The sequence below is a fragment of the Planococcus citri genome, chromosome 4 (assembly GCF_950023065.1).
Source record: "Planococcus citri chromosome 4, ihPlaCitr1.1, whole genome shotgun sequence".
Classification (NCBI taxonomy): domain Eukaryota; kingdom Metazoa; phylum Arthropoda; class Insecta; order Hemiptera; family Pseudococcidae; genus Planococcus; species Planococcus citri.
The window spans coordinates 44,573,006-44,594,073 of record NC_088680.1 but is presented as its reverse complement, the minus strand read 5'-3'; the positions used below and the strand labels follow the sequence as shown (position 1 = coordinate 44,594,073).

At 33.1% G+C, this 21,068-nt stretch overlaps 5 protein-coding genes across 11 annotated transcripts in view; 3 read left to right on the top strand and 2 right to left on the bottom strand.

The window, feature by feature from the left end:
• The first annotated feature begins 939 nt into the window (after positions 1 to 939).
• Positions 940 to 7,536, top strand: LOC135843444 (anoctamin-8-like). Its single transcript, XM_065361330.1, has 16 exons — positions 940 to 1,410; positions 1,504 to 1,589; positions 1,662 to 1,816; positions 1,898 to 2,133; positions 2,203 to 2,319; positions 2,387 to 2,496; positions 2,566 to 2,751; positions 2,832 to 2,984; positions 3,063 to 3,198; positions 3,342 to 3,397; positions 3,741 to 3,815; positions 3,887 to 4,126; positions 4,201 to 4,398; positions 4,473 to 4,604; positions 4,680 to 4,936; positions 5,013 to 7,536. The coding sequence occupies exons 1-16, from the start codon at positions 1,341 to 1,343 to the stop codon at positions 5,893 to 5,895; spliced, it is 3,090 nt and encodes a 1,029-aa protein (XP_065217402.1). The 5' UTR covers positions 940 to 1,340; the 3' UTR covers positions 5,896 to 7,536.
• Positions 7,537 to 7,870: 334 nt separating this feature from the next.
• On the top strand, positions 7,871 to 14,116 carry LOC135843447 (receptor expression-enhancing protein 5-like). Of its 6 annotated transcripts, none has more exons than XM_065361337.1 (6): positions 7,871 to 8,027; positions 11,690 to 11,800; positions 11,872 to 12,104; positions 12,344 to 12,476; positions 13,348 to 13,489; positions 13,882 to 14,116. In XM_065361337.1, exons 1-5 carry the CDS (start codon positions 7,949 to 7,951, stop codon positions 13,479 to 13,481), a joined length of 690 nt encoding a protein of 229 aa, XP_065217409.1. In that variant the 5' UTR covers positions 7,871 to 7,948; the 3' UTR covers positions 13,482 to 13,489; positions 13,882 to 14,116. The 6 variants fall into 6 exon arrangements, with proteins under 6 accessions (XP_065217409.1, XP_065217406.1, XP_065217405.1 ...); XM_065361334.1 differs by lacking the exon at positions 7,871 to 8,027 and adding an exon at positions 8,425 to 8,699 and having other exon boundaries at positions 13,348 to 13,485; XM_065361333.1 differs by lacking the exon at positions 7,871 to 8,027 and adding an exon at positions 8,425 to 8,699.
• LOC135843449 (uncharacterized) lies at positions 14,112 to 14,975 on the bottom strand. Its single transcript, XM_065361344.1, has 2 exons — positions 14,645 to 14,975; positions 14,112 to 14,573 (listed from the first exon to the last, which is right to left on the bottom strand). The coding sequence occupies exons 1-2, from the start codon at positions 14,792 to 14,794 to the stop codon at positions 14,178 to 14,180; spliced, it is 546 nt and encodes a 181-aa protein (XP_065217416.1). The 5' UTR covers positions 14,795 to 14,975; the 3' UTR covers positions 14,112 to 14,177.
• Positions 14,976 to 15,126: 151 nt separating this feature from the next.
• On the top strand, positions 15,127 to 19,016 carry LOC135843445 (uncharacterized). The gene is made up of 5 exons (XM_065361331.1): positions 15,127 to 16,477; positions 16,557 to 16,716; positions 16,794 to 17,099; positions 17,178 to 18,640; positions 18,726 to 19,016. Exons 1-5 carry the CDS (start codon positions 16,254 to 16,256, stop codon positions 18,832 to 18,834), a joined length of 2,262 nt encoding a protein of 753 aa, XP_065217403.1. The 5' UTR covers positions 15,127 to 16,253; the 3' UTR covers positions 18,835 to 19,016.
• A 282-nt stretch (positions 19,017 to 19,298) lies between these two features.
• The window catches only part of LOC135843450 (uncharacterized), a 33,625-nt gene continuing 31,855 nt past the window's right edge, over positions 19,299 to 21,068 (bottom strand). For both annotated transcript variants that reach the window (XM_065361345.1, XM_065361346.1), the window contains exon 4: positions 19,299 to 19,977. In XM_065361345.1, the coding sequence (XP_065217417.1) occupies positions 19,802 to 19,977 (176 nt within the window). In that variant the 3' untranslated portion in view covers positions 19,299 to 19,801. The remainder of the gene's footprint in view (positions 19,978 to 21,068) is intronic.

Genomic DNA, 21,068 nt, shown 5'->3' with positions numbered 1-21,068 from the left:
ATCCGTGTAAAAAAAACACATCTTAATTCATTCGAAAAGGAAAAACTCTTGAACTTATTTTTATTTATTCTGATTTCCATTTTTGCACACCAATTTCTGATGATCATGTTAATTGAATTGAACCAATTTCTTACCTACCAGTGTTCTAAATTTTGTTTTTTAAAAATTGTTTCAATGCTACGCAAAATAAATTCATTTCATTGATCTATTCCACAAATCATATATTTTATCATTTTTATTTTTACCTACTTACGCAACGATGTTGCAATGAATTTTTGAAAAATCAAACTAAATTAAGCATGAACTCAAGTACTTCAACAGATGAAAATTGATGCTTCAAATTTCAAATCAAACTGCAAAGTGTGAAATCTCATTCTTTGAAAAACAATCTAGCTAGACTAAAAAATTGAAAATTAATTTTCAATTTTTTGACTAAGCATTTTAATTAAAATACTTAGTACGCCTGCACCTAAGTACCTACATACAAACAATTTTTCCAAGATTTTCAAAGTTAGATTTTTTCTCATTTTAAGAACACGTATGGTATGGGACATTAAAATGAATAAAATGATGGAAATTTACTTTTTTTTAAAAAATTCAGTTCTTCCAATTTTTCATTTTGAGCGTCATCTGATCCTATACTATACCTAGTCATCCTTCATCATTTTAATTTTTCTTTTCTTTTCTAAAAAGTCGTAAGCACAGCTTTGAGTACAGCTACAGCTCAATAAAAATTAAAATTTGTCAGCTTGAAAGTTGAAAATTAAATTGCCTATCAACATAAGCGAGATTCCCCCGCCTCAGCGCCTTCACTCCATCCAACCCAGTGATACCTACATATCCTACATATTAAAAATCTGTATGCGGTAAAGAATTTTCCTTGACGAGATTTTTTTTCTAAATATCAAATTTGTGTGTTACAAAGGTCAACGTTCCTATGTAAATACTAAATAGACACATCGACGTACACAATCGACAGAATCCCTTGGGCCCATGCGTTGTTTTTATTGCGTTATTTTTGTTAGTAGTGGTTTGGCAGACCAATCAGAGACTTGAATGCGTTTTTCTTCATTTCCTCTGCCAATTTTTTTTACGCAACCTACAGTATCAACGTTATTTGATCCTGGGTAACTGCTTTTCTCGAGTCGCTAGAACAAACAAACTTTGAAATTAATTTTCCGAATCGAGTGTTGGACAGTTCAATGATTGATGCGCTGATAACATGAAGTTTTTGAATCTTATCGGATTGTAATTGAATTTTTTCCTGGAGATGTATCATAATTACATTTTTATCAAACATATCTTACCTTTAACTTAGTAACTTATCAATCACTGGAAACATGAACGATAATCCATCCGAAAATGTGATAAGGCTAAGATTGCCATCAGCCAAAGAAACAATGGAATATGGTGAGTGTTTTTTCATTTAAAAATACCTCAAATATGCATTCGTTTCGTTTATTAAAATCATGATTTCATTTTATTTAATCATTTATCATACAGCTTCAAAATTCATCAGAAGGACCATTCCTCAAGCGGAATATTGGATCACCAATCGACATCGTTGGATGCATAACATTCCCACTGAAGTAAGTAAAAAATGTTTTCAAACACCATCACTATGTATGCGCATTGCTTTTCAAGATCATCTTAATTTGCAGGAATGCGATGTAGTCGTTACTTTCCGAATTGGTATTGAAGATACGATTTTGATGTGGTTATTGACTCGTTTGAAAACCACAGGATTGAATGTTCGAGTCAGACACAACGCTGTGACCAATTGTTACCAATGTTATTTGACAGCTCCTGTCCATGTGTAAGTTTTGTGAATGTAAAATCAATTGACTCTCAATTTTTCATTTTTTATGAAATTAATGCCGTCGATTGTTTTTATTAGATTATTGAAATGTGCTGAAGAGCACCATTTACCAAAACGACTAAATTCTGATTACGGCGGTGGTTTAAAAGAATTCGTTCGTTCTGAAGAAAACAAATTTGAAGGATTTGACAACGAAATGGAATTTTTCACGATGCAGGAAAGACAATGGCTGATTCAACGATTGCTTGAAACATTACGAGCTCACTCCTATGAAGAAGTAGAAAACACCAAGTTTATTGAAGGCCAAGCAATAAGTAAATATTCATATCACTCGCATTTTTTTATTCATGGTTACTTGCATTGATTTTTTGAATAATTTTCAGTTCCCAAGTGCCTTTCAAGCGGTATTATTTCTCAAATTTATCCTGTTCATGAAATGCAAACACTGAAATATTTACGAAAAACCTGGGTTCGTTCGGTGTTCAATCGACAACCAATAGGTAATGATTTTTTATTCGAATTAATTTTTCAAAACTGGACCTGTGATGTAATAAATCGATTTTTTAGACGATATTGAAGAATATTTCGGTGTGAAAATAGCTTTATACTTCGCTTGGTTGGGTCATTACACGAGAACGTTGACCATTCCTGCTGTCGTTGGGTTAATATTTTGGATGGTTAGTTTGGAATTGATCAAATGAAAGCTTAAATTTAAAGTGTTATTTATGACTTGTATTCTTTTTTAGGTTAGCTTTTGTCGTCTGAACCAATCCATTGCTGATATAGGATTCGTGCTGTTCTCTTTTTTCAATGTAATATGGTTTAATATATATTTACAAGCCTGGAAGCGTTACTGCGCCGAATTAGCTTACAAATGGGGTACTCTAGATCAACGTGATGAACTATTATTGGAACCCAGACCTTTATTTACAGTATTTGATCTTTCTTTTTGAAATTTTTATCGTCGAGAACCTACAACTATGTATTATTGATTTACCCAATTTTATTTTAGGGACCTTTGGAAGTAAGTCCTGTAACGGGTCGATTGGAACCGCAATATCCGTCGTGGAAAAGAAACATATTTCGATACCTCGTTAGCCTTCCTATTATTGGTATTTGTATCAGTATTGTCGTCGGAATAATGGTACTCAGTTTCAAGTTCCAGGTTAGTTAGTATTCAGTTCTACATAGGTACACAGATTCTGAAATTATTATTTACTTAAATGAGTATTATTTTTTTCAGGATTGGTGGGATAAAAAAATCATCAGCGGTAGTTACTTTCAATGTTTTACATTCGTACCTAAAATTCTTCTTGGTATTGTGATATCTTTCTTGGATGAGGTATACTACAAAGTAGCCAGATGGCTCAACGATAAAGGTAAATTTGAGCTTCAAATGAAATTTTTTGGTTTGAAGTGAAGCTATTATAATTATTAGAGTTAGCTTAGTGTTCTAAAAACGTAATCGCATTTATAATCGTTATTTATGTGTCGTTTGCTGTCTTAATTGTTAACGGAATAGAAAACTATCGACTAGATAGAGAATTTGAAAACAACTTAATCGTCAAAGTTGCTACGGTTTGTATATGTTACGACAATTATAACTTAACGCTTTGGCTTAAGCGTGTAATATGGCAGCTTTCATAGCAATACTAGACGATTTTTCACTGCAAGGCGACTATTCGTTGTAGAAATACACTTATATTTAATAATTTTTTCGAGACGTCCATTGCTATAAAAATTATCTGAGGAGCAAACTACGTCTGTATTTTGAGTTATTTTCTCAATAAGTCACGTTCTCATATTTCGAGTTGGATATAATAATGGAAATTCAACAGTGCACTTGAATTAATATTTTTTCTACTAGTCTAATTTAAAAATGTGAATATTTTTAACTTTATTTTATTCTTTCCATTTCCAGTTCCAGTTCGTGAACTCGTTTATTTCCTTATTTTACATCGCATTCTATTTACAAGATCAAGAAAGATTGAAAGTTGTAAGTATCTAATCGATAACCTCAATTTTACATTCTGAACAAAATTTTAACCCATTTTATTCAAACGACAGCAACTCGCCGTGCTTTTAATCACACGTCAAATCATTCAAAACATCAAAGAATCAGCGTTACCATATTTAATTGAACAATTTCGTTTGGCTAAACTGAGCTTTGACATATTTGGCGCGCTTAGTCCTTCTGTGTCGAAAGAGAAACGTCAATTTAGCGATTACTTTAAAAGCAAGGATAAAAGGAAGCATACCGAATCAAGTACCATACCACAAGCTGAAGTAGAAAGCACACTTTTCAAAGTAAGTTTCAACGAAATGTTGCCCTATGACCTAGAAAGTTCTACTGTCGATATTTATTTTATTTTATTTTTCAGTACGAAGGTACTTTTTCGGAGCATTTGGAAATGTTTATACAGCTTGGATATGTAGTTCTGTTCTCGTCTGCGTTTCCGATGGCGGCTCTGTGCGCTTTTATTAATAATTTAATTGAGATAAGGAGCGATGCTTTTAAAATGTGCTTCATATATCAGAGACCCTTCGGAGAACGAGTGTCGAATATTGGGATGTGGCTGGTAATGCGTTAATTTTGATGTCAATATCTAGTGATTTTTGCGAGCCATACTAATCTTGAAGGCATTCCTTTCAGAATACTATGGAAGTTATGGGTTTAATAGCTATATTGGTCAATTGCGCGCTGATTGGGTTATCTGGTCAAGTTCATAGGATGTTTCCAGATATATCGAAGACGCAAACCATTTTATTAATCGTAGCTTTAGAAGTATGAGAATGTTACTTTCTATTTACCAGTAAATTTGCCACATAGACTCGGTTTGAACCGAATTTCTCTTTTCAGCACATAATGTTATTGATAAGATTTCTGATATCCTGCCTGATTCCGGATAAACCTCAATGGGTCGCTACAGAAATGGCCAAAGTGGAATTCGCAAGACGAGAAGCAGTAAATCGTTTGTCTTCGGCTACAACAACCCCTCCTTCATCCGGCACCGCTATCGTGATTCCAAATAGTAATAATTCCAGCTGCGATATTCAAGATAATATATTTACCGAAGAATTAAAGGTTCCACTTGGAACTGATAGCACAAGTAGAAGGTAAAATTTTTTGAATACAATACATGATTAGTAGGTAAATCATTTTCTAAATTTTTCGTATTTTTTATTCTTTCAGAAGTTCGTGCGATTCATTCCACGCAGCTGAAGACTCCGTGTCCGATTTCAAACCAACAGACACCATCGAATCAGATTTATCTCAGTCGATCGACAATATTGATCGATTATTGCAAAACATCGATGAAGAACAAGAAACTGGCAAGGTGATGAAACGTGGCATCTCTCGCGAATCCGGAAGCTCGAGCGATTTTACCGGCGCTTCTGTATCATCAGAGCCAGGCATCCCTAAAAAGAGTTTCATAAATAAAGTCAGAGATCACAAATCGAATCCAGTGAATTTAGTGAAATCTACTAAAGATTGGGCGGTCAGCACAGACGAGCATTTGAACAGACAACCTAGCTCGTCATCTCACGCGGGATCTTGGTACAAAAACCTCGGCTCTCGTAAAATAGCGTCCAATTTAGAGAAAAACTACGGCACTCATCTTAGCACGAGTTGTATTCCTTCGGCTCAAAAAGAATCCGCTTCCGAAACCGTGCTACCTCAGCTTCCTTTAAAAACTAAACATCTACCGGATGAAAGGCTCGATTCGGCCGGTAGCGAGACATCTTCTGCTACCGAAGAAGTTTCGACCGATCCGGTGGAGAAAAAGAAGAAGCTGAAATCCGCTCTGATCAAAAGAGCCCGTAGTGTGGCTGTGTTTTCGTTGAAACTTAAAGAAAAACGTGCCAAAGCCGAGTTGAAAGAAGCAGAAAAGGCCAAAGAGAAAATCAGCCCTAGAACGGAAAACATCATGGTTGGAGGTGAACTGTCGTGCGTGCCGATTGAAATGCTTATATCGATCGACGATGTTAATTCGAAATATCCTCAGTATAAAAAAAATTCGTCCGCGTCCAGCTCTAAAGCCGGAACCCCCACCGTACCTTTTGCGAATCGTTAGTAATTTTCAAGTCAGTACATGTCGTTACAGCTTTCAACAAGAAAAAAAAACGACGCGAAGTGTTAGATTATTTATATCAGATTTGAGGAGATGGAATTCCGGTGACGATGAGTTACATATCGATTTTTATTACCCTATGTGGAAAGTCACGCAAATAGCTAATGGGAGCTCATTATAGGTATGATATTTCACGTATAGGTAGTTTTTCAGCTCGGATTTCGATTTATCGGTCAATTGAATGAATTCGAGATTTGCCTCTGAATTTCCTTTGTATTTTTGAAAATCTTGCAAATGATAATACTGATGACTGTTTGAAATAATTTGATTATGAATCAATCACCTTGCTGGTATTTTTTTTTTCACAAAATAAGTTTGTTTCCTGATCAATTTCAAATTTTCTACGTGGATGGATTTATTTTAAAAATTTATTAAGAACAGAGAAGAGTAAATTACTCTTCCGAGTAGTTATTTGTCCTTTTGAGTAGGTAACGTCCTATCAACACCCATCTAATCTCCCTCATTTGAACTAATACCTATATTCACCCTAGCATATCACATTCAAATTGCTAACATTTCGATTGCCTCACTGCACATCTCAAACCGTCTCTTCTGTTAGATTTTTTCTAAAATCTAGCTAAGTATAGTTTTTTATTTTTACGTGATTACAAATTTCATTGTGCCTTGCTGGTCGCGCAATATTATTACTTTGTTAATTTTATACTACCTGTCGATTATTCGATGTATTAAATTATTAATACTCGCTTTTTATCGCACATTGTAGGCTTTAGAAAAAAGCTGAAAACGTTTAAAGTGATAATAATTATCAATGTATGCTCTGCTAGTCATTATTTACTTAAGAGTTTCAAAAAATAGGTACTTAATTTCATTCGTGCTGTGAAAATCATAAACAATGTCGAGCATTAAAAATAACGCGCGTCTTTTATTGACATCGATAAACGATGATGATAAACAAGCTAAATTAATTCAGTTACTTCAAATTTTCGGTGTAATATTGTATACAGTCTGTCACAAAAATTTTTCTTCAAAACAGGCGAGGATGAATTTTGACGAGTCTTGAAAAAATTATCTTCATTGATTTCAATTTTTTGACACCAAGAAATATTTTTGAGTGATACCGAAAAATACTTCACCGACATATAACTATCGCTTTAGAACACTCAATAATTTATACTTTTCATATTTTCGTATTGCAGGTCTTCTAATAAGAAGGGGTAATATTCGTTTTTTAGAAATTAATCTGGGTGCCTTATTTACCTATTTTATATTTTTCGTTATGTTATGCTTTAAGACTGTTGATTTCTCTCTCTCTCTTTGTTTTTTGTTAACGCCGGCGTTTTTTTTTCTTTTTTTTTACTAACGGGGTTTTGAAGAAAAAAATAAATGACGCTGGATCTGAAAATTCCTATGTTATCAGTATTAAAAAAATTTATCCGATCGTTGAAAACGTGATAAAGAATTACTTATTTTTCATATTTGTATAATAGGTGTTTACTTTTTGTTTTGTTATATGAGAACGTATCAATTTTAAAGAAAATTAAATCTACTTTTAAAAAACGCTTACTAGATTACTAAGTATCGTTGATTATTTTACATTTTTATTAAATATATCTTTACAGTTAATTCGAGTGTTTTTGTACACAATACCAGGTACCTCTACCTTAGTACCTACTTATGGCATGTGTGTTTTGTTCAGTTACGTACCATCGAAGAAAATTTTTACGTCAATATCTCGTTGAACTTCAATCTTGTAAATGACAATTAACATTTTCTGCTGATAATTTTTTCCCCAATATATCTCGCCGCTCACGGTATATTTTTGAATTTGCGTTGATAATACGCCCAATTTATCACGTTTATCAACCTAATTAAATGAATTTGTAATTATCAAAGGTTCCATTTCAAGTATTATACGTTTCATTTAACATCAAACGTATCAGATGCATGGAGTTTCGAAAGACTTTATTGTATAGGATTTGTGTTTTTTAGTTCCTAGTTTTTATAGTATAATTTGTAGAAATATACAGTAATTATCATGGGTTTGGTAGACAAATTGGTGAATAAAGTGATTGACACGGATGATCGTGAGAAAACTCCGGAAAAGGAATCTCCAGGTAATCTAATATTTTTTTGTTAAAGATGTCTCGTGTTTTTCAAATCCATACTTATGTCGAACACAAGAACGACGAATTTTTTAATAGAAATGAAACCATGTTGCGATATAAGCCTACCTAAGCCTCATTTGAAGAAGTGTATCGATGAATAAGATGGTATTCTCCTAATTTTTATTTCAAAACTTTCACTTTGAAGGGTATTAGGTAAAATGCACATCGTGTTGAAAGAAGTATAGGCATTTCAAAAAATTCTCCTTCTATAATTATAAATCAAACGATCTCGAGGCTAGCAATAAAAGATGTGAGATGTTTTCGACTTACGCTCAAATAAAAATTGAGAAATTTAACGCCATGTTGCGAAAATCTATGATTTTATTCGATTTTTACTATTGAGGTGAAAAACAATGTTATTACAGTGAACGCCGCGTATAAGACACGTTACATTTGCTCGTGTGAAAAGTTTTTGTTTAATAATGTCTATCGGCCTCCTCGATTCGGCTTTTTCCGCGATCTCTACCGCTTCTCAAGGAATTCTCGGAGATGCTGTGAAAAATGTCGCCGCCGATATAGTTACCACTGTTACCAGTGTTACGAATACTACTACCGAAATTGTTTCGCCAACAAAGCCCGAAGAACAACCAAAAGATGAAATAAGTGGAACTTTTTACGCAGGTAAAACAGTGGTCAGTAAAGAAAGCGATGCTTAGGTAGGTAATTAGTATTTGCTATTATAATGCTGGAATGTGGAAAGGATTGTGAATTAAGGTCTCGACGTAAGAAAAAAGATAGGAGCTTGCATGGTTTGAATATGACGAAAAAAATAATGAAAATAACAATTCCGAACTGATCACAATATATTCATATTGTCAGTTTAGGTGCCTATCTCCTTAGAGCCTTTTAAACATGTTTAGAAGTTAGAACACGTTTAAAACAAATGAAAAAAAAACAAACGTGTGTTTTAAACCAAAAAAAAAAACCATTCAACATAGTTTTTTTTTTTTTTTAAACTTATCTATTTTTTTCAACTCCAATCTCCTAAAAAAAAATAATTTCTTGTTGAAAAAAAAGTAGAATTGAATAAACTATTTTTAGGGACAAGTTCAGTGTTTTGATTTAAATTTTTTGGTATTTCTTCAGCCTTATGGCTATTTTATGATGTCACATCTTGAAAATTGATGACTGATGAACCCAAAACAAATGAATTTGTGTTTAAAACACATTTTAAACGTGTTTAAAACGTGTTTAAAAAACACATAGTTTTAAACAAGAGAAAAAAACTGTTTTAAAACCAAAAAAAAAACGTTTTTTTGTTTTTTTTTTAACACGTTTTTGTACATACAACCCTGCCTACACCTACTTGGTGTTTTTATGTATTTCTTGGCTCTGAAAATCAAAATCTGAATATAGATCAAATATATCTAGGTAGGTACCTACTCAAAATTTTGTAGATGAATGTCAAGAGAACTTCAATTTCAAAAAAAAAAAACTAACCCCACATTTATCTGTCTATTTCAAAGCATTTTTTCAAAAAAAAAAAAAAAAAAGCAGGTAAGAAGGGAAGGGGATAAAATATTAATGGGTAAACAGAAAGATTACCATTTTGGAACAAAAGAGCAAGTTTAAAAAAAAAAAGTACCTAGCACTAATTCCATATTCATAAATTTGAATTCTTTTTTAAAAAATTTATTTTTATGAACAGAAGCATGCGCATCGCAAATGGGAAAATTAAGCAATGTAATATAGGTCGGAATTATTTCATAGGATTTCTAAGAAACTCGAGAAGGTACCTGATTACCTGTACTTGACTTCCCAGAGTGAAATTGATTTTTAAATAATTTTTATAAACATTCAAATGTTTTTTAAATTTAAAAATTGGTACAAAAATGAAAGTTTTTCTGTTTTTGTGTTTTTTCTATCAGTTTAAAGAAAATAATCTTTTATCAACCCAAAATCGTAAAACTCTTCAATTCTTCTCAGAAATCGTAATACAGCGAACTTGAAAAAAATAATCTTGCGTTTATTAGGTAAAACTGATCAGGAAACTTTCTTCCTTTTCAAATTCTAGGAAAATTCTTGATAATTTCGTAAGAATTGACTTCATGATCAAGAATTTCTTGCATCTACTCCACAATGATTCAAAATTTCTGTTTAAATGTTTTGAACTTTTGATACAGAAACAGGATGAAAATTCCTCAACATTGTACCTATGATAAATTTTTTCCCGGACATACATTGATATAGCTATACATCCTGAATGATGAATAATGATGCACGATTCATCAGTAATGAATTTCAGGAATTTTATAGTTGAGATACTACTTTCTTTTCAAATTGTCTATACCTACCATCCATTACCAGAGATAATTTCTAGTCAAAGTACATATTTCGTGTTGAACTGTCTGTCATATAGTAATTTGGTGAACCTTTTTGTTACTATACTTATTGCTGAAAATTACTGATAAAATATTATGTTTTGTAACTCAAATTTTAATTTTATTTAAAGAACGCTTTCATTTCTTTGTATTTCTGCATGTCAAGAACTCGGATGAGAGTAGGTAAGTACATTGGGAAACTGCAAGGCATCCTATTAGGTCCATCGAGAGGTCAGAGAGGTGAGAAGAATCTTCATTCAGTTGATTGCAGTGCTCTGATAAAAAAAAAAAGAAACAAAAATAGGGACTTTGAGTTGGAATAAACTTGATTAAAATAGAAAAATGTCATATCAATTTCAAAATAGATTTAGTCAGTTTTTGAACATTTTACCGAGTTTTGAAATTTTGCTATCTGAAGAATTGTAATTTCTAAGCATGAATTTGAGAAAAGCAATCTTCTGCATTTCATTTATTTAACAATTAACATGTGTTTGTCTACTCTAGCTTTCCAGATAGGCTAAGTGAGACTGTTCTTTCTTGTGAGCCTTTTTTATAGGAAAATCGTGTTCATGCAAAATGCATATGCGTATCGCTTCATAGTAAAAACTAGAAGTCATGTAATGCCTCTGCTTATGCTTCAGACACAGTCGTAAGTGTCGTAAAATTGATTATTACAAAGTTTTTGGGTAGGTAAGGTAATTGAAAAATGAAATAAGGAACCTAGGTACGAAAATGAGACATTATAGTTTATACCATTGTATTATTTCACGAACTACTTTTCTGGCCTTGACCTCCAAATTTCGTTAATATAGGCTACGTAATTATGAGGTACATTTTTGCAGGAAAAAATTATATTGTACGCAGAGAGAGAGGTGCCAAAGAATTCCATGCCATAAAATACCTATTTCCCATCTAAAACGTATTATTTTTACTCGCTCAAACTAACACTGCGTTCTCTAACGAACGGTAAAATGCTGATAAGAGCTTTATTATCTATTTTGGTACGTCACCGCGCCTGAAACATCGTGTCTGGTATTACTTTGAAGTTAGTTTAGTATATTATACAGTCGTAGTATTCATGAAAAACCTGTCAAGGATAAACCACTTTTTGTACGCCGATAATTTACACAAATGTAGTAAATTCGTTCGAGTTCAGTTACTTGATTATTTACGTTGAATTCGCCATCTTTTACTAGAGCAGAAAAATTCGTGTTGTTGTGTTCGAACGTTTTTAAAACTTTGTATTCAAAATGACCACCGAAAATAAATCTTATTCTTCCATCTATGCAGAGCTCAAAGCCATGGTGATGAATGCCATCAACGATGACTCGAGAATGGTTGGTCAAGCATTTAAATTTTTGGAATCAAAACTCGGTGTGAAAAGAGGAGTAATATTAGCTGGTACGTATTAACGAAACAAACGTGTTTCATTTGTCTTCATTTGTACCTAATTTCTCCTTTGTTTGTCGTAGGATGCATCGCATTTTTAGCTTTATATTTAGTCATCGGATACGGCGCGCAATTCCTGAGCAATTTAATAGGTTTCATATATCCGGCATATGCGTCGATTAAAGCTATTGAGTCACCGGAAACTGGAGATGATACTAAATGGCTCACGTATTGGGTTGTGTTCGCGTTATTCGCCACGTTCGAATATCCTATCGAATTCATTCTGAAATGGATTCCGTTTTATTTCCTTATTAAAGTAAGTTCTCTTATGTGGTTTTTCACCTAGTGATAAGAATTGTTTATCAGGGCATCGTTCTCCAAGGTTAATGGTGCGATGCATTGAAAGATTATTATGTAAACTGTACGATCGAGTGGAAATTTTATCCTATATTCGGAGCCGATACCAATCATTTCTACTACATTGATCGTTTGTCCTTCAATTAGGCAATACCACACACGCTTACATGAAGTATTAATACGCAATTTGTTTTTCAGTGTGTGTTCTTCGCATGGTGTTTCATGCCGGTTCTAAACGGATCCAATACAATCTACAGAACGATCATCAGACCGTTCTTTCTAGATATCGATAAAGATCTCAGTAGTTCAGTTGCAGCTGGAATTGTTAAAGGTAAAATTGCTATAGAGATTTTCCTCCACTTTTTAATGTATAAACTGAATTTTATTTCTTATTTCGATGATTTTTTTTTTGTTTGCTAGTGATAAGCATTAAAGCGTTTCAGATACGATATCGAAATCAAAGTTCGATTTATAAATTTGTCTATGTTTTCACTTCGTTGAGTGTTTAGATGTATCGCTTCGGCAATGATTCGAGAGTCGTAAATCATTTTCTTTTGTTGATGTGTCACGAAAACTTTGATAAATGTGAAATTTTTATTAGGTACCGACTTGATAACTTTCGTATGTGCTGTAAATTTTTTTTTGATAAATGTTTGAAAATTTTAAATCGCGAATTAAAATAATTTCATTTTTCTTGGAAGATAACTTTGGCGAGTGAGGCCCCTATTTTGAAACATTTCAATGCCAAATTTGACGTAAAAAATTAATAATTCTGTACCTACCTAGTTTTCCAATTTTAATTAAATAACGAAGTTCGTGTTACTTATGGCACGAAATCTCTCGAGAGTAATACAAACGCAAAATGAATTATATATTTTTCATTCAAAGTCCATGTGATCGCAAACACGTTTTACACGTATTTTGTTAACGTGCATTTAAAATTAGCCATGGAATCACGAATATAAATACGAATGAACGTATAATCTTCTTAATCAGTTTATTACACTTAGGTATTTTTCTACAAGTTCCTTTTATGCAGGTATACTTTCGTTTGATAGGTATTTCCTTTCAAATATATGTGCCTTGAAATTAATTTTTCTTTAGCTCCAAATAACTCCTGTAACTGCTGCAGAGTTGAAGTGATGAATAATCGATGTATGCTTCGATTTTCTTAACACGAGTTTTTACTTAAATTATTTCAGTGACCGCGATGATTACGAAATTCATATTCTCTTCGGGATTTAGCTTAGGAGGAAATTTAGTTGGAAGTTTGACATCAAATATGGTTGGAAATGTTGCAAATAATATGAATCCGTTGAATTTATTGAAAAAATAATTATGTGGGTACGAGATGATGAATATCGGTTGGTATGGAATTGTAAAAAGGGGTTCATATATGAACATATTCATCCAGTGAAAGAATTTAATACGTCGACATTGATTTGTAAATATAACTCTGAATTTCAGACAGGTGTAGCACGTATAGGGTTAGTTAATTTCATGGGTTAGATTGAATGATGAAAACGTTGAAAATGGATAATATCTAATATTTCTTGATTATTTGATGGCACTTTTATGTGTTACAGTATAACATTTATTTTAAATCATGTACTCAATTTAATGAAGTTCATTTGATACTTAACATGTTTGATTTGTAAATAGCATTAACATCGTGTTGCATGTGCGTAGAAAATTTACGAATGAAATTTTAACACGAGTTTTGTCATTGTTTACAGGTGCTGAAACGTTGATAAAGAACGAAATTTCGAAAAAAGATTAAACTACGTGTCTGTTACCTAGAAAGGCATTCGAAGCGCTGGGCGTGGAGTTTATAATTTTCATCGTGTCTTTTGTCTCAAGTTTTTTAGTTTCTTTTTGTCTTCATAATTAAGTTTGTGTAATGATAATTGATAATTTCTCTGATTTTTACTTAATATGTTTCAATTTTAAAATAAATCTATTGCCGTTTAAGCGTTAAAAAGAAATAACAACTTTATTCAACAACGTTTCTACATAAAATTATATCGAAAGACTAATCTTCGGCGGGATCTTTAATTAATCGTACAGCGCCACCGGCACGATCAGTGAATGTGAAATTCATGCTGCGAATTGACCATATATTTCCATCTTTGACAGCGTGAACCTGTAACAAGCCGTTGCTTTTCTTTCCAGTTATAGGTATGTTTACGCGAACCTCGTCATCTTGTATGCCATTTCTAACGGATGGGTAAACATGACCAGCCTGCACAGGGCGACCGAGTATATCCATCAATTGGGGGAATTGCTCTAATGATCTGACCGCAGTTAGAGAATAATCCGATGAACGAAGTTTATATTGAGCATAAAAAAATTGAACACAGAAGCCTAAGCCTCCTACTAATGCTATACCACCAATGTAATAGAAATAAGATCTATACGGAGCGTTCACCTGTAATGCATTGAAATGATTACTTGCCGGTAATTGAGAAATGTTACAGTTCGAGAGAAGTATAAACTCACCATTCGCCAAAACAGCTCTTTCGGCTGGACCTTTGATACTTGAAAATTTATATTTATCCGTCTTTTCTTTTCTGGGATTTTCCATCTTGCAGCCGGCGATGATGAGCTTACTGGAGGTTTATAGGAGCACAGCAAGCGCGTGAATCTCATTTAGATAAAATTTGAAAACACTTTCGAGTATAGATGTATTGAAACGAGAAAAGAACATTGTATAATAGTATGCGATTTTTGAAATTTAATTTGCTACATTCTTGAAACAAAACTACGAATTGAAATTCGACAGTGAATTTGTGTTATCACACTTTCTTGTAGCTGATAATATACTGATAATAAAAATAAATACAAGGAAGCAGCAAAAAAAGGTTTCAGAATGTAGATAAGTGACGTAATTTAATTAAAAACCAATCAAATTGTAGTATAATTTCACGTCGTTTTTTGATTGATTACTTTATGATGACGTCATAACAAATTTGACAAATTGTCGTGTACATAGTACACGAGTATGCCGTTAGGCGCGCTATTTATCGAACTGTGTCTGTGATCCTAGTTTTAAGATGTTGTTATGAAGTTAGTGATGTTGATATTTAGAAAAATTTCATATCGATATATCACGATATTTTTCCAACAGATATCGATATATCGACGATATATCGATATCTTCAATATTGCCTTAAAAGTACCTATTTTTCCCATTTGTATACTCAGTCATAGACGATACTAGGAAAAAATGGCGGACAGCTTTTATTGGTTCTTATCAGTAAAAAAGAGGCCAATTTCGAGCCGATGTCGCTTCTTATCAGTGAATTGCGGGCCAAATATCCTGAAAAAGTACTACTTTTTGCTTTTTTTTCCGCGGTTAAATATAATTTTAGATTAAAATGCAGCAAAACTAAAGTATTTTCGACGGAGAATTCATTTTTTCTGGTCAGTTTTCTAAAATTTCACATATTCAAAGAGAATTCTTCGAAAAGTGCCACTTTTACGCGATATTTGGCCCACAATTGATGAAAAATGTACTGATAAGACCAAATCCGCCATGTTGTGACGTCAGTCTAGTATCGTCTATTCTAGTTTAATTGCGAACTAACAACTGCAAAAAATTTGGTACGACAAAAAATTATTTTATAGATTTTTAAAAAAGTGAGAAAATTTTTTTTTGAAAAAAATGAAAAATTTTTTAAAATTTCTTTCTAATTTCAATTTTTACTCATATTTTTGGCTGTTTTCGTGCATTTTTTCCTCAATTTTTGACGATACGATATATCGTCGATATTGATTTTTCATATCGATATGTCGATATTGGATCTCATATCGATATATCGTTTAAGATATCGATATATCAACACCACTATATGAAGTTGTTAATAAACCATCAAAATGGTAAGATGTTCGCGTACTTATTTCGCTCATTAATTCGCAATTAACAATAATTTGCTCGTGAGAATTCTATTCTCTCGACACAAATCATAGATGTTTATTTTTTATTAGTGAAAAGTGCTGCAAAAACACAACCCTTCATGATGTTTGAAATGTTGGTTCAGCAAATTTTTCTTTATCATTTTCAAAATAATTGAATTGAACTTCTTGAAAATTTCGCCGGTGTTCGAAAATGGAAGTGTCTCCCGAAGAGGAGAGCCACAGGTTCGATTTACTTGCCTCAGAGCTACCCTCAGATTTCAAAACTGTCCTGGTAAAAGACAACGAAGAAAAATATGAGCTACGCGCCAATTTAGAAAATGAAACTCATATGGTCCAGTGGATTCGCGAATTCGGTAAATGTACGCAGACACAATGGAATTTTCGACGCTCACGATATGGTAGTCGAATCATCTCGTAAGTAGATATGAAGGCGTATGCTGTTTTATAAGCTTGTTTGAAAGTTTTATCTGTAAAATTTCATTTCCGTGTACAGCAGAGAATTTGTATGTCACCAATCACGTTATGCCAAGGTACCAGCGGACGAAAATGGTTGCAATAAAAGAGGTGTTTCGAAGAATGCAGACTGCTTGGCTCGATTAAAAATAACCATCAATGTCCAGGCAAGCAGACGTACTCGTGATCAATTTGTAAAGGTGAACTTCCTATGGTTACTCGTCAAAATTTCACGACAAAAACAAACTCTAACAGTAAAGCGATAACTGTTTTTCAGAACGGTTTGTGGGCAACCATTCGTATTGATAGAAAGCACACGCATACACTGAAAGAAGCCAAGATACTGAGATTTCTACAGGATAAAGATGGCACTTTGCGTGATTCCTTTTTTGAATACTTCGGCGATGGTATGGCTGCTTCTGAAGCGAAACATTTTCACGAACATCAGCTCAAGCTAAACAACGCTAGTGAAAAAGATTTTGCTAATGGAAGCTCCAATCCTACAATAGATACAGTCAGCTATTGGTTTAAACAATGGCGAACACAGAATATAGCTACGAGAACGCAAGAACAGTTGATATCAGTGAGTATATTCTTATTCTTATCGCATAAGATGTTTAAAGAAACAATTTATTGATTTATTTATTCATTTTTTTTTCAGAAACTTGAAGAAAAGAGGAACATTTACGCTGAACTCGGCATCATCTTAGAATACACCATTGCTCCATTCTCTGTTCTAATGCTAACTCCAACCATGTTGAGAGCGCACAAGTTATCATCGAGCGCTGACCTTGTGTTCATCAATACTACCAAAACAATGAAAACATGCGACGCCGATGCATATTCCGTGACATTCATTTTCACTCCTTGCGCCGTCGGTGCTGTTCCTTTGGCTATGTTCATCACAAAAGGACAAAACAATGAATCATATTCAGCAGCGTTCAACTTGATTAAAACCGCTCTACCGGATGGTTTTGGAAATCAAGGATTTCCAAGTATCGCTGTCACCGATAACGTAGCTGTGGAAATCGACGCATTTGAAAATACATGGCCTGATACGAAGACTTTATTGTGTGTATTTCGCATGCTACAAGAAGTATGGCGATGGCTGTGGGATTCTGTGAATAAAATCAAACCTGAAGACAGAATTCAGCTCATGAATAGCTTCAAGAAAGTTATGTACGCGGAAAATTTGACAGAAATGGAAAACGCGTACAGCAATTGCGTAAATTACGGTACCAAGTATGACAAATGGATCAAGTTCATCGCAGAACATTGGAAATACAAGCAGAAGTGGGCTTTATCGTACAGAAATGACGATATTCGCCAGCACCTTACGAATAATTTTACTGAAACGAGTATACGCATATTCAAAGATGATGTGTTCGCTAGAGTGAAACCGAACAACGTTATCACTCTTGTACATGTAACGGCAACTCATTTAGACGACTATTACGATCGTAAGATGCGAAATTATGCCAACTTTCTCGATAAATGCTCATATTCATTTTTGAGAGAGAACATGCAAAAAGTTTCGTATTTATGCGCTGATGATATACTTCAAATTGATCAATTTTTATATCTGGTACCGAGTGAAAAAAATCGAGACGAATTGTACACCGTTGATTGTCAAGTTGGAAGTTGCTCGTGCATGAGTGGTAAAAGTGGCTCATTCTGCAAGCATCAGGCTGCCGTTTATCAATATTTTACTGTTTTTCTAACCAACTTTCCTGCTATCACGGTGAAAAATCGTCATAAAATGGCCCAAGTTTCGTTAGGAGACAATGCGCCAGAAATATCTTTTTACGAAGACTTTGAAACGTTACCTTGCGCTGAAAATATTGAATTATCTGCTGCAAATGATTCCGTCGTATCGCCGTCATCGTCGATGTTAGATGTATGTATGATTTCCGTTGAAGATGAAAAAAATGTTGACCTGGAAGAATGTTTAGAATACGTACGACTCATTCAAAATATTCAAACAACTGTAGGAAATAAAATTCGACGTTATTCCACTTCACGGGACATCGCTGCTTTGAATACATTTCGCGAAACTCTTCAAGATATTTCATCGGAAGAAATGTTGATGAAGTTCCTGCATTCGGCTTCAATGCCCGTCAACAGGTACAAAATATAATTTTTTCGGTTTGGTGATCCATTACTGCTACTCTGTATCGTATTTTCACTGTATCATCTTCATGTTTTTTAGACTCAAAAATGGTACGAAAAATAATGTTCAATCCAAGTCTCCTAATCAAAAAATTCGCCCAACTTGCGGAAGCCAGAAAATTATATCAGGACGAGTAACTAAAGAGTAGATATATGGATAATTTTATCTGCTTTTAAATTATTGATGACGTGCTGTGATTTTAATTTATTACCTACTTTACGACTTGTCATTTTTATTTTTTTAGTGTTGTAAGCTTTATACTACTTTCGTATGTTCCTTTTTCCGTCATTTTGTTAAAGAATGAAACGTGATTATATTATTGAAGTTTTTTATTTTCATTTATTTATTTTAGAAGAATGGATCAAATTGAAATTACCAAGATGAATAATGTTTCATATTAATCATATTTCCTCTTTAAAAGTGTATTTGAAGCCACTTCAGTTTTTATCAACAAATTTGTCTCGTGAAAATTTTAATTTTAAGCGAATTGAGCTGGACTAAGGAGAAAATTATCATTCTAATGAACTGCCAAGCGTTCATTTTTTCCCCATTTCAATATTTTCGGTCAAGTTAGTTTCGATAAGTTTCAATACGTTGAATAAAATGAACGCGAACTTCATATGTATTTAATAATTTGAAAGAAAAACTAAACCTACAACTGTACGTATCATATACCATACCATTATCATGAATGCGTTGCAAATAGCATCCTGTAGTAGGTTGTAATATAATTTACAAGTAGAATAGATAACCTACTATATCACAAGAAACTCAATCACCATTTAATACATTCAGGATTTGAAATTATTTTGAAAACATGGATCAGTAAATAATATTTTTAATTTTTATGCTTAAGAACAAATCCAGCTTTAATAATTATTAATTGGGAAATAAAACATACTTATGCGTTTAAAATAAAACAATTAAGAAGGTAGATTCTCGATCTACCCATACACACTTACTTACTCTCGTATAGGTGAAAAATCTTCACACATGATTAAGTACATGAAACATTTACAGCGTAAGTAGGTATAATACCTATGAAGAGATAACTTAGGTAATACCTATTTATATGGAAATAACCGAAAAAAAAGCAATTATAAATTAAATTTACATTAGAATCGCGCTCGTTTCCCCAGTCCACTCCATTTTAACGACGGATCATGATGATTGGTACCTTTTAACAGTCCTAAATCCGGAGATTGCACGTAATTGCGAATTTTATACGAAGGTTTATAACCTCTGAAATAATTTTCCGCCAACGGACTCTTGATTTTTAGTGGCTGATCGGCTGTAAAAAATAAAAGAATTTTTAACGACGTGTTTACTTTCGATATGTACTTTTGGTTGGCGTTGTTGGTTAAATAAACAGCGTGAAAAATACTCATATGAAGAAGAAAAAGTTTTTAATTTTTCGAGCATGATTTGTCATCTTTTTTTGACATGTTTAAATATTAGTTCGTATCAAACCATTGATATTATCGCGTTTTATACATTTTGTAAGAGGAAGGCGTTACGTATCGATTAAAAAGTTTTAATAAGTATAGGTACCTAAATAAAAGCCTTTGAAGAAGAAGAAAAAAAAATCCGTCATTAAATTAAGCGTTTAGATACCTAAACTCTGTGAAATAAGAGAAAAGACAAATGTACCTACCAAATGTTTTTCCCCGAGAGGAATGAAAAAAAGATGGAAAATTTCACTTTTACTAGTAATACCTGCACCGTTTGGGAATTGCGCTTTTAACAACAAATTAAGCTCTAAAACGGATGTAATTTTTACGCAGACTTAACATAGTCTTATATTTTGTCAACTATACAAGTTTATACTTATATTTATTATGGCTCTGTTATCATTACGATAGTGTAACAAAGAACACTTAGGTATGTTTTCTACTTTACGCGGTAATCTCATTGTTGATATTTAACTTCTGGCTTAAAAAGTTTTTTCAGCGTTTATATTTTATATATAAGTATTTATAAGAAACAGCAGCCTGTTAGCCTGTTGTGTATGGAACTACCTACCTATTTTGTTCTGTATATAACCTGTTCGAATTGCTAACAGGCTGCTGTTTAGTTTTCTCTACGCTTGAAATAAGATTATTAAAAGATATTAATATCATCAGAAAGCTTTAACACATATTAGATTAAGGAGGTTTTTGTCGCGGTTAATTTTACCATTTGTAAGTATTAGGTGCCCGTGTTATATAGCCCACGTTATCTCTGGAAGGCGTTTCACGTTTGAACAAAAATGACGTACCGAAGTAATAGCTTAAAAGAAACGGTTGCTGGAAAGCATCGCGTCGTTTTATTGTAGGAATTTTTCTTTTCTCGTGAAAGGATCGTTTATTCTATTAAAAAGACGCTGCGATTATAATTAAAGCC